The sequence below is a fragment of the Nematostella vectensis genome, chromosome 9 (assembly GCF_932526225.1).
Source record: "Nematostella vectensis chromosome 9, jaNemVect1.1, whole genome shotgun sequence".
NCBI classification, from domain to species: domain Eukaryota; kingdom Metazoa; phylum Cnidaria; class Anthozoa; order Actiniaria; family Edwardsiidae; genus Nematostella; species Nematostella vectensis.
In genome coordinates, this window is record NC_064042.1 from 9,022,077 (window position 1) to 9,037,073 (window position 14,997).

The 14,997-nt window shown below is 43.4% G+C and overlaps 1 protein-coding gene across 1 annotated transcript; it reads right to left on the reverse strand.

Moving 5' to 3' along the window:
• Positions 1-1,420: 1,420 nt before the first annotated feature.
• Positions 1,421-14,993, reverse strand: LOC5504855 (multidrug resistance-associated protein 1). The gene is made up of 15 exons (XM_048732449.1): positions 14,661-14,993; positions 13,875-14,163; positions 13,098-13,206; positions 12,567-12,628; positions 11,947-12,078; positions 11,253-11,465; positions 9,568-9,745; positions 8,748-9,002; positions 8,305-8,370; positions 7,689-7,826; positions 7,141-7,281; positions 6,940-7,027; positions 5,811-5,883; positions 1,712-1,824; positions 1,421-1,425 (listed from the first exon to the last, which is right to left on the reverse strand). The coding sequence occupies exons 2-15, from the start codon at positions 14,138-14,140 to the stop codon at positions 1,421-1,423; spliced, it is 1,839 nt and encodes a 612-aa protein (XP_048588406.1). The 5' UTR covers positions 14,141-14,163; positions 14,661-14,993.
• Between the last annotated feature and the right edge of the window lie 4 nt (positions 14,994-14,997).

The following is a 14,997-nucleotide window of genomic DNA, read 5'->3' on the forward strand; positions in this document are numbered from 1 at the left end:
CTGATAGCGACAAGACTTAGACCAATAAGCGAGCACGTGGGGACATTCAGGTTTACACTGAGAGCGACAAGACTTAGATCAATGAGCGATCACGTGGGGACATTCAGGTTTACACTGAGAGCGACAAGACTTAGATCAATGAGCGAGCACGTGGGGACATTCAGGTTTACACTGAGAGCGACAAGACTTAGATCAATAAGAGAGCACGTGGGGACATCCAGGTTTATACTGATAGCGACAAGACTTAGATCAATGAGCGAGCACGTGGGGACATCCAGGTTTACACTGAGAGCGACAAGACTTAGATCAATGAGCGAGCACGTGGGGACATTCAGGTTTACACTGATAGCGACAAGACTTAGATCAATAAGCGAGCACGTGGAGACATCCAGGTTTACACTGAGAGCGACAAGACTTAGATCAATAAGCGAGCACGTGGGGACATTCAGGTTTATACTGATAGCGACAAGACTAAGATCAATAAGCGAGCACGTGGGGACATTCAGGTTTACACTGAGAGTGACAAGACTTAGATCAATAAGCGAGCACGTGGGGACATCCGGGTGTATACTGAGAGCGACAAGACTTTGATCAATAAGCGAGCACGTGGGGACATTCAGGTTTATACTGATAGCGACAAGACTTAGATCAATAAGCGAGCACGTGGGGACATCCAGGTTTATACTGAGAGCGACAAGACTTAGATCAATAAGCGAGCACGTGGGGACATTCAGGTTTATACTGAGAGCGACAAGACTTAGATCAATGAGCGAGCACGTGGGGACATTCAGGTTTAAACTGAGAGCGACAAGACTTAGACCAATAAGCGAGCACGTGGGGACATCCAGGTTTATACTGAGAGCGACAAGACTTAGATCAATAAGCGAGCACGTGGGGACATCCAGGTTTACACTGAGAGCGACAAGACTTAGATCAATAAGCGAGCACGTGGGGACATCCGGGTGTACACTGAGAGCGACAAGACTTAGATCAATGAGCGAGCACGTGGGGACATTCAGGTTTATACTGAGAGCGACAAGACTTAGATCAATAAGCGAGCACGTGGGGACATCCAGGTTTACACTGAGAGCGACAAGACTTAGATCAATAAGCGAGCACGTGGGGACATCCAGGTTTATACTGATAGCGACAAGACTTAGATCAATGAGCGAGCACGTGGGGACATCCAGGTTTACACTGAGAGCGACAAGACTTAGATCAATGAGCGAGCACGTGGGGACATTCAGGTTTACACTGAGAGCGACAAGACTTAGATCAATAAGAGAGCACGTGGGGACATCCAGGTTTACACTGAGAGCGACAAGACTTAGACCAATAAGCGAGCACGTGGGGACATCCAGGTTTATACTGATAGCGACAAGACTTAGATCAATAAGCGAGCACGTGGGGACATCCAGGTTTATACTGAGAGCGACAAGGCTTACACCAATGAGCGAGCACGTGGGGACATCCAGGTTTATACTGAGAGCGACAAGACTTAGATCAATGAGCGAGCACGTGGGGACATCCAGGTTTATACTGAGAGCGACAAGACTTAGATCAATGAGCGAGCACGTGGGGACATCCGGGTGTACACTGAGAGCGACCAGACTTAGATCAATAAGCGAGCAGGTGGGGACATTCAGGTTTACACTGAGAGCGACAAGACTTAGATCAATGAGCGAGCACGTGGGGACATTCAGGTTTATACTGAGAGTGACAAGACTTAGATCAATAAGCAAGCCCGCGGGGACATCCAGGTTTATACTGAGAGTGACAAGACTTAGACCAATAAGCGAGCCCGCGGGGACATCCAGGTTTATACTGAGAGTGACAAGACTTAGATCAATAACCGAGCACGTGGGGACATCCAGGTTTACACTGATAGCGACAAGACATAGATAAATAAGCGAGCACGTGGGGACATCCGGGTGTACACTGAGAGAGACAAGACTAAGATCAATGAGCGAGCACGTGGGGACATCCGGGTTTATACCGAGATAGACAAGACTTGGATCAATGAGCGAGCACGTGGGGACATCCGGGTTTACACTGAGAGCGACAAGACTTAGATCAATAAGCGAGCACGTGGGGACATCCGGGTGTACACTGAGAGCGACAAGACTTAGATCAATGAGCGAGCACGTGGGGACATTCAGGTTTACACTGATAGCGACAAGACTTAGATCAATGAGCGAGCACGTGGGGACATCCAGGTTTACACTGATAGCGACAAGACTTAGATCAATAAGCGAGCACGTGGGGACATCCGGGTTTACACTGAGAGCGACAAGACTTAGATCAATAAGCGAGCACGTGGGGACATCCAGGTTTACACTGATAGCGACAAGACTTAGATCAATAAGCGAGCACGTGGGGACATCCAGGTTTACACTGATGGCGACAAGACTTAGATCAATAAGCGAGCACGTGGGGACATCCGGGTGTATACTGAGAGCGACAAGACTTAGATCAATAAGCGAGCACGTGGGGACATCTGGGTGTACACTGAGAGAGACAAGACTAAGATCAATGAGCGAGCACGTGGGGACATCCGGGTTTATACCGAGATAGACAAGACTTGGATCAATGAGCGAGCACGTGGGGACATCCGGGTTTACACTGAGAGCGACAAGACTTAGATCAATAAGCGAGCACGTGGGGACATCCGGGTGTACACTGAGAGCGACAAGACTTAGATCAATGAGCGAGCACGTGGGGACATTCAGGTTTACACTGATAGCGACAAGACTTAGATCAATGAGCGAGCACGTGGGGACATCCAGGTTTACACTGATAGCGACAAGACTTAGATCAATAAGCGAGCACGTGGGGACATCCGGGTTTACACTGAGAGCGACAAGACTTAGATCAATAAGCGAGCACGTGGGGACATCCAGGTTTACACTGATAGCGACAAGACTTAGATCAATAAGCGAGCACGTGGGGACATCCAGGTTTACACTGATAGCGACAAGACTTAGATCAATAAGCGAGCACGTGGGGACATCCGGGTGTATACTGAGAGCGACAAGACTTAGATCAATAAGCGAGCACGTGGGGACATCCGGGTGTATACTGAGAGCGACAAGACTTAGATCAATAAGCGAGCACGTGGGGACATTCAGGTTTATACTGAGAGCGACAAGACTTAGATCAATGAGCGAGCACGTGGGGACATCCGGGTTTATGCTGATAGCGACAAGACTGAGATCAATGAGCGAGCACGAGGGGACATCCAGGTTTACACTGAGAGCGACAAGACTTAGATCAATAAGCGAGCACGTGGGGACATTCAGTTTTTAATGAGAGTGACAAGACTTAGATCAATGAGCAAGCACGTGGGGACATCCAGGTTTATAAAGATAACGACAAGACTTAGATCAATGAGCGAGCACGTGGGGACATCCGGGTTTATACTGATAGCGACAAGACTTGGATCAATAAGCGAGCACGTGGGGACATCCAGGTTTATACTGAGAGCGACAAGACTTAGATCAATAAGCGAGCACGTGGGGACATCCGGGTGTACACTGAGAGCGACAAGACTAAGATCAATGAGCGAGCACGTGGGGACATCCGGGTTTATACTGATAGCGACAAGACTTAGATCAATGAGCGAGCACGTGGGGACATCCAGGTTTACACTGAGAGCGACAAGACTTAGATCAATAAGCGAGCACGTGGGGACATTCAGTTTTTACTGAGAGTGACAAGACTTAGATCAATGAGCGAGCACGTGGGGACATCCAGGTTTATAAAGATAACGACAAGACTTAGATCAATGAGCGAGCACGTGGGGACATCCGGGTTTATACTGATAGCGACAAGACTTGGATCAATAAGCGAGCACGTGGGGACATCCGGGTGTACACTGAGAGCGACAAGACTAAGATCAATGAGCGAGCACGTGGGGACATCCGGGTTTATACTGAGATAGACAAGACTTGGATCAATGAGCGAGCACGTGGGGGCATCCAGGTTTACACTGAGAGCGACAAGACTTAGATCAATAAGCGAGCACGTGGGGACATCCGGGTGTACACTGAGAGCGACAAGACTAAGATCAATGAGCGAGCACGTGGGGACATCCGGGTGTACACTGAGAGCGACAAGACTTAGATCAATTAGAGAGCACGTGGGGACATTCAGGTTTACACTGATAGCGACAAGACTTAGATCAATAAGCGAGCACGTGGGGACATTCAGGTTTACACTGAGAGCGACAAGACTTACATCAATGAGCGAGCACGTGGGGACATCCGGGTTTATACTGATAGCGACAAGACTGAGATCAATGAGCGAGCACGTGGGGACATCCAGGTTTACACTGAGAGCGACAAGACTTAGATCAATAAGCGAGCACGTGGGGACATTCAGTTTTTACTGTGAGTGACAAGACTTAGATCAATGAGCGAGCACGTGGTGACATCCGGGTTTATACTGATAGCGACAAGACTTGGATCAATAAGCGAGCACGTGGGGACATCCAGGTTTATACTGAGAGCGACAAGACTTAGATCAATAAGCGAGCACGTGGGGACATCCGGGTGTACACTGAGAGCGACAAGACTAAGATCAATGAGCGAGCACGTGGGGACATCCGGGTTTATACTGATAGCGACAAGACTTAGATCAATGAGCGAGCACGTGGGGACATCCAGGTTTACACTGAGAGCGACGAGACTTAGATCAATAAGCGAGCACGTGGGGACATCCAGGTTTTTACTGATAGCGACAAGACTTGGATCAATGAGCGAGCACGTGGGGACATCCAGGTTTACACTGAGAGCGACAAGACTTAGATCAATGAGCGAGCACGTGGGGACATCCGGGTTTATACTGATAGCGACAAGACTAAGATCAATAAGCGAGCACGTGGGGAGATCCAGGTTTATACTGAGAGCGACAAGACTTAGATCAATAAGCGAGCACGTGGGTACATCCGGGTGTACACTGAGAGCGACAAGACTAAGATCAATGAGCGAGCACGTGGGGACATCCGGGTTTATACTGAGATAGACAAGACTTGGATCAATGAGCGAGCACGTGGGGACATCCAGGTTTACACTGAGAGCGACAAGACTTAGATCAATAAGCGAGCACGTGGGGACATTCAGGTTTACACTGATAGCGACAAGACTTAGATCAATAAGCGAGCACGCTGGGACATCCGGGTTTACACTGAGAGCGACAAGACTTAGATCAATAAGCGAGCACGTGGGGACATCCGGGTGTATACTGAGAGCGACAAGACTTAGATCAATGAGCGAGCACGTGGGGACATTCAGGTTTACACTGAGAGCGGCAAGACTTAGATCAATGAGCGAGCACGTGGGGACATCCAGGTTTATACTGAGAGCGACAAGACTTAGATCAATAAGCGAGCACGTGGGGACATCCAGGTTTATAATGAGTTCGAAAAGACTTAGATCAATAAGCGAGCACGCGGAGACATTCAGGTTTATAATGAGAGCTACAAGACTTAGATCAATCTGGATCAATCTAAGTTATTTGATCTTTCAGGTAAATACAATTACTTGAAAATACATAGTAAAAAGCTAAATGCGGCACATGAAGGGATATTTCATAAATAGTTTTGAACGGGAATTTTGGTTATTCCGCATGTTTTCACTTAATGAAGGTACAACTGTGTTTTCTTATCCCCTTAAAACAACCAGATTTTTTTGCCATGTTCGAGAAAATTCAGAATGAAATCCGTTTAACATCTTGTTATCTAAATGTTCATTACCCCAATGTTAGGGTGACCTCTTGAGAGAAAGTTTAGGTTCAACCCTCATGGTACTCACTTGTCGAGTACAGCAGGCTCATCTCTCTGCCAGGAGAAAGAGCCATGCTGAACGTGAACGGCGAGAGAACTCACTACAAGATAACGACAATAACATAACATCATCATAATCAACAATTACGTCACATCAATTATATCATCAACCACGTCACCTCAATAACAATTATGTCATCAACTACGTTACATCACCCACAATTATATCATCATCTACGTTACATAACCCACAATTATGTCATCAACTACGTTACATAACCCACAATTATATCATCAACAACGTCACATCATCAACTATTATATCGTTAACTGCGTCACATCACCAACAATTATGTCTTCAACAATGCTAACTCGTCAAAAATTATGTCATCAACGATGTCAACAACAAACGAACACATGGTCCAGGTGTGTGACATACCGTGGGCAGGCATAGCGTGACAAATGCTTCAAGTGCGTGACATACCGTAGGCAATCATAGCGTGACAAATGGTTCAAGTGCGTGACATACCATGGTCAGGCATGGCGCGACAAATAGTTCAAGTGCGTGACATAACGTGGGCAGGCATGGCGTGACAAATGGTTCAAGTGTGCCACATAACGTGGGCAGGCATGGTGTGACAAATAGTTCAAGTGTGTGACACCATGAGCAGGCATGGCGTGACAAATGGTTCAAGTGTGTGACACACCGTGGGCAGGCATTGCGTGACAAATGGTTCAAGTGCGTGACATACCATGGTCAGGCATGGCGTGACAAATGCTTCAAGTGCGTGACATACCGTAGGCAATCATAGCGTGACAAATGGTTCAAGTGCGTGACATACCATAGGCAGGCATGGCGTGACAAATGGTTCAAGTGCGTGACATAACGTGGGCAAGCATTGCGTGACAAATGGTTCAAGTGCGTGACATAACGTGGGCAAGCATTGCGTGACAAATGGTTTAAGTGCGTGACATACCATAGGCAGGCATGGCGTGACAAATGGTTCAAGTGCGTGACATAACGTGGGCAAGCATTGCGTGACAAATGGTTCAAGTGCGTGACATAACGTGTGCAAGCATTGCGTGAGAAATGGTTTAAGTGTGTGACATAAAGTAGGCAGGCATTGCGTGACAAATGGTTCAACTGTGTGACATACCATGTGCAGGCATTGCGTGTATCACGTTTTCAGGATCTACTTCCTCCATGTTTAGAAACTCTGTTAATCGCGAAAACGAAACTTGAGCCTAAAAAATAATGGAACAAACAGTACAACTTACATGACATGCGTAGCCTGTTTTATACATGTCTTATGTACACGTGTATTTCCTGAGATGTTTTCTGTGCACATGTATTATACCTGAATAAGGTTGACGATGTTTCTTGGAAAGACAGCTAGCGGGAAGCGTAAAATATTAAAGAGCGAGATGGCCACGAATGCTTTAGTTGCTGTTAACTCGTTTCCAGTCAGAACGTAGACAGTGAACGTCGCCAGAGATACCTGTTCACACAAAAATGGGAGATGCCTGTTTCTGGATATTTTTTTTATATATCAAAGCACCACTTAGATATTGTGGTTTCTTCAGATATCAAACCGTAAAATAAATTAAGGCAAAGGTTTAAAATATAAAAGAAATCCGATCTCCGTCCAAAGGTTTTCCTTGCCACGAGAGAGCCGTAGCTGGCCACACAAGACTTGGGGGAGGGGGGGGGGCATACAAAAACATACTGGATATTTTTTTATAATTTTTGAAAATATTGAGGAGGGGGGCATGTGCCCCCAGTGCCCCACCCCCTTAACGACCCTGCATGACGAAAAATCTACTATATTAGGGTGTACACTTTATGTACCCTAGATTCTGCTGTGAAGTCAAAGTTTGCTGCTAATATACAATGTGCTCAACTCACCAAGAAAGGAGCACATATGAATGTGAATGACACCGAAGCGTTCAAGTACAGACTGTTTGTGAGATGATGGATCTCGGATTTACGGATTCCCATGATCCTCTCCATGAATGCCTCTTCCCAGGCGTATAACTTAAGGACCTGAAGAAATCAACAACATTCAAGACTTCACATTTGGGCCCGAACAAATTAACAACATTCAGGACTTCACTTACGGACCTAAACAAATTAACAACAATTGAGACCACTTACGGACCTGAACAAATTAACAACATTTGAGACCACTTACGGACCTGAACAAATTAACAACATTTGAGACCACTTACGGACCTGAACAAATTAACAACATTTGAGACCACTTACGGACCTCAAAAAATGAACAAACTAACAAGACTTCACTGCCCCTTGTCCGTCTCTTTAATTCTAGGCAAGCGAGAGACAGTTGTGGATTGAGGACACCAAAGTTTTTGAAGGGTCTCTGTAAGCCGACATTAGCAAAATACAAAGTGTAAAAAAACACGGGCTGGTGTTGGAAAACTGTGCTATTTCCGTGGTTGGATTCATGATTAAATTTTCGTGATTAAATTCTGAAATGAGTACAAAACTTCTTCATACTCACCTTAATTCCACTAAGAACTTCACTGATAAGTTTGACACGATCATCTTTAAACTTGAGTTGCTTCACCTGAATGCAATATTACAACAGTCAGCAAATCTTACAATAAAAAGAGCACCCAAGCTTAACATTTTTACTCCTTAACGGCCGCAACTGCCCTATTTTGTCTTTACAGTTTATTAATGTAAAACCTGTACTACAGGGCCGTGTAACAGGCCTCAAAGTACTGGAGGCACAATACAGAGACATAAAAGCAAAAACCCATGAAATTACTTTATTTACCTAGAACCTTTAAGGTTCCCCAACTCAAAGAGTTTTTAGTAATATTTTTACAAGCATAAAATCCAAATTAAGAAGGCAAGGAAGTCCAAAAAAGCCATAGTATATATATATATAAACTCCCATGTTCCTCTGAAAAGTGATTTGTTATGGACCAAGAGGCTTACCTGTAGCCTGCGAGAGATGCGTGTCACCAGGATATTTAGCGGAACCAACAGTAGCAGTACTGCCACGCCCACGAGTATGGAGGCCCCCATCAGCACGTATAGGAAGTATATAGCAGTGACTATTTGCATGGGGGCAGACCACACCTGGTTTATGGTGTTTATGAGGGTGACGACTCGTTGTGAGTCGATAGCCATTAAGTTCACAATCTCACCCACTGTAGACTGCTTTCTTGATGAGCTACTGAGGGACATAGCCTGATGGGAACATGAAAGTTAATAAGTGGCACCCTTGAGGATCAAGTGCTTTCTTTCTAAGGCTGGGGAAATCACACTGGAAGGCATTAGAGACCTTTGGGTCTAATAGCAGGACACCAAGCTGGCCTAACCCAGACCAATAGTATAACTAGAAAGACTACAGGCAAGCTGTAGAAAAACTAGATGGTCTGCGTAGGTGTGTAGACAAGGTATGAATCAACACAAGGTTAAAAAGGTATGTTACACGCCTCTGTTAAACAGAGTGGTTGCGCTGACGTTTTGAGCGTTAGCCCTTCGTTGGAGCATTGACCTCTGGCTTAAGAATCTAAAGGTAATACTGAGAAACATTGGATCCTATCTATAACAAAATGACAAGAGAGAGAAAATTATGTCAAATTATTGGTATATCAAATCTGCCTTCGGGTTCCGTCAGTATTTTCAAGACCTTGGCCACAGTATTTTACGATATTGACCTCCAAGCTGATAAATAAGCTTGTTTGTTTGGCCTGGGCTTAACCTGCTTAAGGGTAGCTCCTGGGTGTTGCTGCTCTTCGATAGACTGTACCTTGGTATATACTATCCCCATGAGGGCGGTGCCTGTCTTCATGCCCGTCATGAAGGACTGGTGTATAGAATGCTGGGCGAGTATGTACTGGAGTATGGCAGTGATGACCATGCACACGACGTACACATAGCCACGCCACACTTCTTCATTAGGAGTCTCGATGAAATGTATCAACAAACTGCAATGCAAACAAAGGGACATTAAAAAGCACAAAATAATAAAGCACAGTTGGTTGTCAGCTACTGATGGGTTGATGATGGTGATGGTGGTCATTGCGTTCTTGCTGGTGGTGGTGGTAGTGATTACATTGGTGGTGGTGGTCATAGTGTTGTTGTTGGTGATGGTGGTCATTGTGTTGTTGTTGGTGGTGGTGGTGGTCATTGTGTTGTTGTTGGTGGTGGTGGTCATTGTGTTGTTGTTGTTGGTGGTGGTGGTCATTGTGTTGTTGTTGTTGGTGATGGTGGTCATTGTGTTGTTGTTGGTGGTGGTGGTCATTGTGTTGTTGTTGGTGGTGGTGGTCATTGTGTTGTTGTTGTTGGTGGTGGTGGTCATTGTGTTGTTGTTGGTGGTGGTGGTCATTGTGTTGTTGTTGGTGATGGTGGTCATTGTGTTGTTGTTGGTGGTGGTGGTCATTGTGTTGTTGTTGGTGGTGGTGGTCATTGTGTTGTTGTTGTTGGTGGTGGTGGTCATTGTGTTGTTGTTGGTGATGGTGGTCATTGTGTTGTTGTTGTTGGTGGTGGTCATTGCCTTGTTGTTGTTGGTGGTGGTGGTCATTGTGTTGTTGTTGGTGGTGATTATTGTGTTTGGTCAGTGATGATTGTGTTGTTGATGATGATGGTGGTGGTGGTCTTAGTGTTGTTTATGATGATGGTGGTGGTTATATGTGTGGTGGTGATGATTGAGTCGTTGTGGTTGTCATTGGTGGTGATTGTTGTTAATGGTGGTGGTGATGATTGTGTTGATGTTGGTGGTGGCTGCAATGATTGTGTTGTTAATGATGATGGTGGTGGTGATATGTGTGGTGATGATTGAGTTGTTGTAGTTGTCGTTGGTGGTGATTGTTGTTAATGGTGGTGATGATTGTTTTGGTGGTGGTGGTGGTGGCTGTAGTGATGTTGATGATGATGATGGTGGTGATGATTGTGTTGTTGTTGGTGGTGGCTGTAGTGATGTTGATAGTGGCGGTGATGATTCTGTTGTTGGTGGTGGTGGCTGTAGTGATGTTGATGATGATGATAGTGGTGGTGGCTGTAGTGATGTTGATGTTGATGGTATAAGGATGGGGTTGGTGGTGGTGGTGATGGTGGAGACTGAACTGTTGCTGTTTTGGTAATGATGGTGGTGGTGGTGATTTTGTTGTTTTTGTACAGCTAGTCACAGTTGTCAGGCGCGTACACAGGGGGGTGCGCAAACACCCCCTTGGCAGCCAAAAAGTGGTTATTTCTTATTAAGAAATCTTCAAATACTATGCTTTTTCCATATGATACCTATGACCGCACCCCCCCCCCCCCCTTGGCCAATCCTGGAAACACGCCAGGTTGCTCCAGTAGTTGTCTTTCTAGTTCTTGGAAGAGTTGATGCATTGTAGCATAACCACCCCCCCCCCCCCCCAAAAAAAAACTATATAATTCACAAAATAATGTATTAAGTTGTACAAATCACAAATTTTACACTGACAATACTACCTTAATAGCTGCGGTTGCACAAACAGCAAGGAATCACTTCCCAGCTTGAGAACAACGCTTACAGCAAAATACCCTCCAAATACTCTAGACAAGGCCTTTCTGAGTGAAGGCTGAGAGAATGCAGCCTTTGTAGTTGTTGAGAAAGACACTTCCTCTGGCTCAAGCTTCAGATGAATAGCTTCTGACTCCACATGAACCTGGGGCTTTTTGGATCTGAAACACAAAGAAACATGTATAGCATTCATTTTATTTCATGTAATGGCACAGGTTTGATTTCAAATGCTAAAGGGTAAGTTAGAATTTGTGAAAAGTAACCCCAATCTTACAGATTCCTCAAAAAGATGCTTTTATGATTTTTCTTTTATTGTTATTAAGCTCAGTTTGAGTAAGGATGCAATCAATGCAAGGCTGGAACTTTGGAACTTTGTATGATGTTGCTCTTATGCATGTTTTGCAGACATGTTGATCGAAGACATTTAGCATTTATTATGTACTGTAAAGATTTTTTTGTGACCGTTAGAAAAATCAAAAGCACATGCTAGTAATGGTGACTTAAAAAAGGTGACATTTTTTGTGTCAGTTAACTTGAGAATTTGTGAGAGTGGAAGTTTTTTGGTGTTCTTTAGTCGTAGGATTCCTTAAACGCATACAGTTTCACTAAATTTTTATTTATACAGTAGACAATTGTTTAAACCTTTTGAGTTTATCTTGTTCTTTCTTCCATTCTTGTTGGAGCCTTGGCACTATTCTAGATGATCTGTTAGCTTCTTCAAGCTGCCAAAGATCTGTGTTTTCTAGCGGTCGTTTGAAACCAGTAAGAATAAGCCTGAGGAAAAACAACAGTTGAACTATATTCCCAAAATGGACATTGTTTGAGGAAGAGTGGAACAGGGCTAGGAGTGTGTGCCCTTGACAAAATTTTCATTAAGGGTGGTGCAAAAAAAATCATGCCTTGAGTTGAACTATATTTGATACATGGATGAAACACTGAAACATTAATCAAGATGTTCCTAGGCCCCTCGTACTTAAAATAATTCCCTGTGTGTTTTATTTTATTTTATTTTTTTTTCGCTTTTATTTTAACCTAACCCCTTTCCATAAAAATGATGTTGTTTATGTCTACCTTTGCTAGATGCAGGTATCCATCGAAAAAAAAAATTGTCCCCGAGAACCTTTGAGTGTACTACCAAAATCTTACCAAGGCATTTCCCCCAACTATCTTTATATACTCTTGGTAAATATATTTTTCTATACTATGCGAAATAATAAAGAATTTAGACTAATGGCAATGAAAAGAAAACAACAACGTCATACCTATTTAACCACCAAAATAACAATCTTGATAGAATATTTGCTGTCTTCCTGGGGCAATGGTCCTGAAAGAAACAAATGACAGTAAAAAATGCAGAAACAAATGAGCTAAGAGCATTAGGGGATTTTGGTATTGCCAGACATTCTTAATTGTTTCAGTGCTGGTACTAGATGATAAAATTATATGTTGCCTTGCTACAAGGGTTAAACTGTATGAAACACATTTATATATTCTTGCAGTAAATGTTTTTTTAGTGCTATATAAAGGCATTTCTAAAGTGCATTAGGATCATATACATAATGAATTTTGCACTATATAAGTTATAAAATTATTATTGAATAATTATTAATTTTACTTCTATGAGTCTTGGGAGGGATAAAATAGATAACTATATTTATTGGAAATTTGTAATCAATTACATCAGTTTTTATCCAAATAAAGAATATTCAAGAAGATAAATGATACAGCATAAAGGCCCAGCCTTCCATATCTCTCTCCAAGCCCACAGGGTAGAGAACATATGGAATATTTACCCTATCCATAATGTTCCTGTCTTGTGGAGCATCAGGAAAGAATCTAAGGTCAATGTCTGTCTTGATAATATGTGATGGGAGAATACCACTGTCCATGAAATCCTGGTGTCTGAAACAAAAAATTAACCAACTCAGTGATGGATCAAGGTGGGGCTCATCCAGGGTGTTAAAAATAAGAGCTAACATCCACAAATTTAGCTCCTACCATTTGTATTATATATTGATGCCCACCCTCCCCCTCCCCTCACCTTTGGGATGCCACCCCCCCCCCCCCCCCCCACACACACACACCTGTTCTCATTCATTTTAGACCTCAATAATATAATAATAATCACATAATAATGCAATACTGTACCGTAAATGACCTAAAAAACGCCCCCTATCTAAAGAACACCTATCTAATAAACGCCTATCCTAAGCTTACAAGTTTATTATAAACACCCCTCTCTAATAAATGCCCCCCCTCTATTTAACGCCCCCTACCCCCCCTACCAGCATAAAAACAAACTACATAGTAATTTTGGTAATATAAATCGAATTTAAATTAATATGAGTTTGGCTTCTACTGGGTGAGACTTGAGACCTGGGTAAGAAATAAGCACTTGGGTTTGAAATATTTTTTATAGTTTGTAAAGAACGTCCCTCTAACGACTCCTATCTGTTGAACGCCCCCCCTCGGACCGTCGAAATTTAATAAACGTGGGTGTTTAGATTATTAATGGTAACCATGAAAACTCCATGAATTATATACAAGTATTATGTCAAGGTATTACTTACTCTTGTTTGGTCATTTCCCGCTGTAGTGGCACAAAACAAGTACTAGGCACATACCCCTCGTCATTAACACCTCGCACAAACAACCACCAGCCCAGTGCCTTTCCGCCAACAACATTAAACAATTGGCCTCGAGTAAACAGCAGCTGGAATGCTTTCCCCGGGGCACTGCTTACAGCCTCATCAATAGCTGGGCCGCTATTTCCGGTAGGATCATAATCACATAGGGCTATTATCAGTAAAGTGCTTTCATCTTCCTCTGTCATCATCTTGGGTTATCCAAACAGAGCATCTGAAATAACTTGGAGTCAACTTTGTAATAGCTGAGTCAATTCATTATGGGATGTCAGTTCCTCAACTGTCTCCCATCACTAAGGAATCATGGGTAAAATTTAGGGCACTGTGTATGGAATTATTTTAAAAAATCCAATTAAATAAGACATTATATATTATACAATCATCAAGCTATAAAGACTTGAACCAGGCAGAGCTTATAACACAGAACATTTTTAAAATAAAATACTCCAAAATTCAAGGCAATTGTCTCCATTAATTAACAAAAATCCTTTAATGGATTGGCCGTTTTAGTTATAGTTATACTCAAAATAAAGTACCAGTAACTTAGTGCCTGTAAAGTTAGAATCGTTTGGTTAATGTTACTAACTAAATAGCAATAATTGATATGTATAAGCAGATGAGTACTAGCTCACAGATCGATGCTCTTTTTAGCTTTTTTTCTTAAAAAATCAAAATTTCTACGCAATAAAAATACTTCAAACAACTCGTTACCTCACTCACCGAAGGTGTAAAAATATTCTCGAAATCCGCAAGTTCTTTAGTTGATGGTCAAAGATGATTAGCATAAGCGTCAAAACATCACCAAAAATGCATCAATTATACGGCAGAGGGCCGCGGGCAATCTCGCTAGGATATAGAGTCGCCAGGGTTCAATGGAGGGCTTATAATATCAACAAGTTACGTGAAGGTTTCTATCGCAGCCCGCGTCATGTTCAAGTCCCGTGAGAACCGCCATCTTGTTTGCCTCAGTTGCACCATGGGTAATAGCGCGCGCGTTTATAAACCGCTCAAGTTTAGATTAATGGCCTATCAAACATGATAACATCAC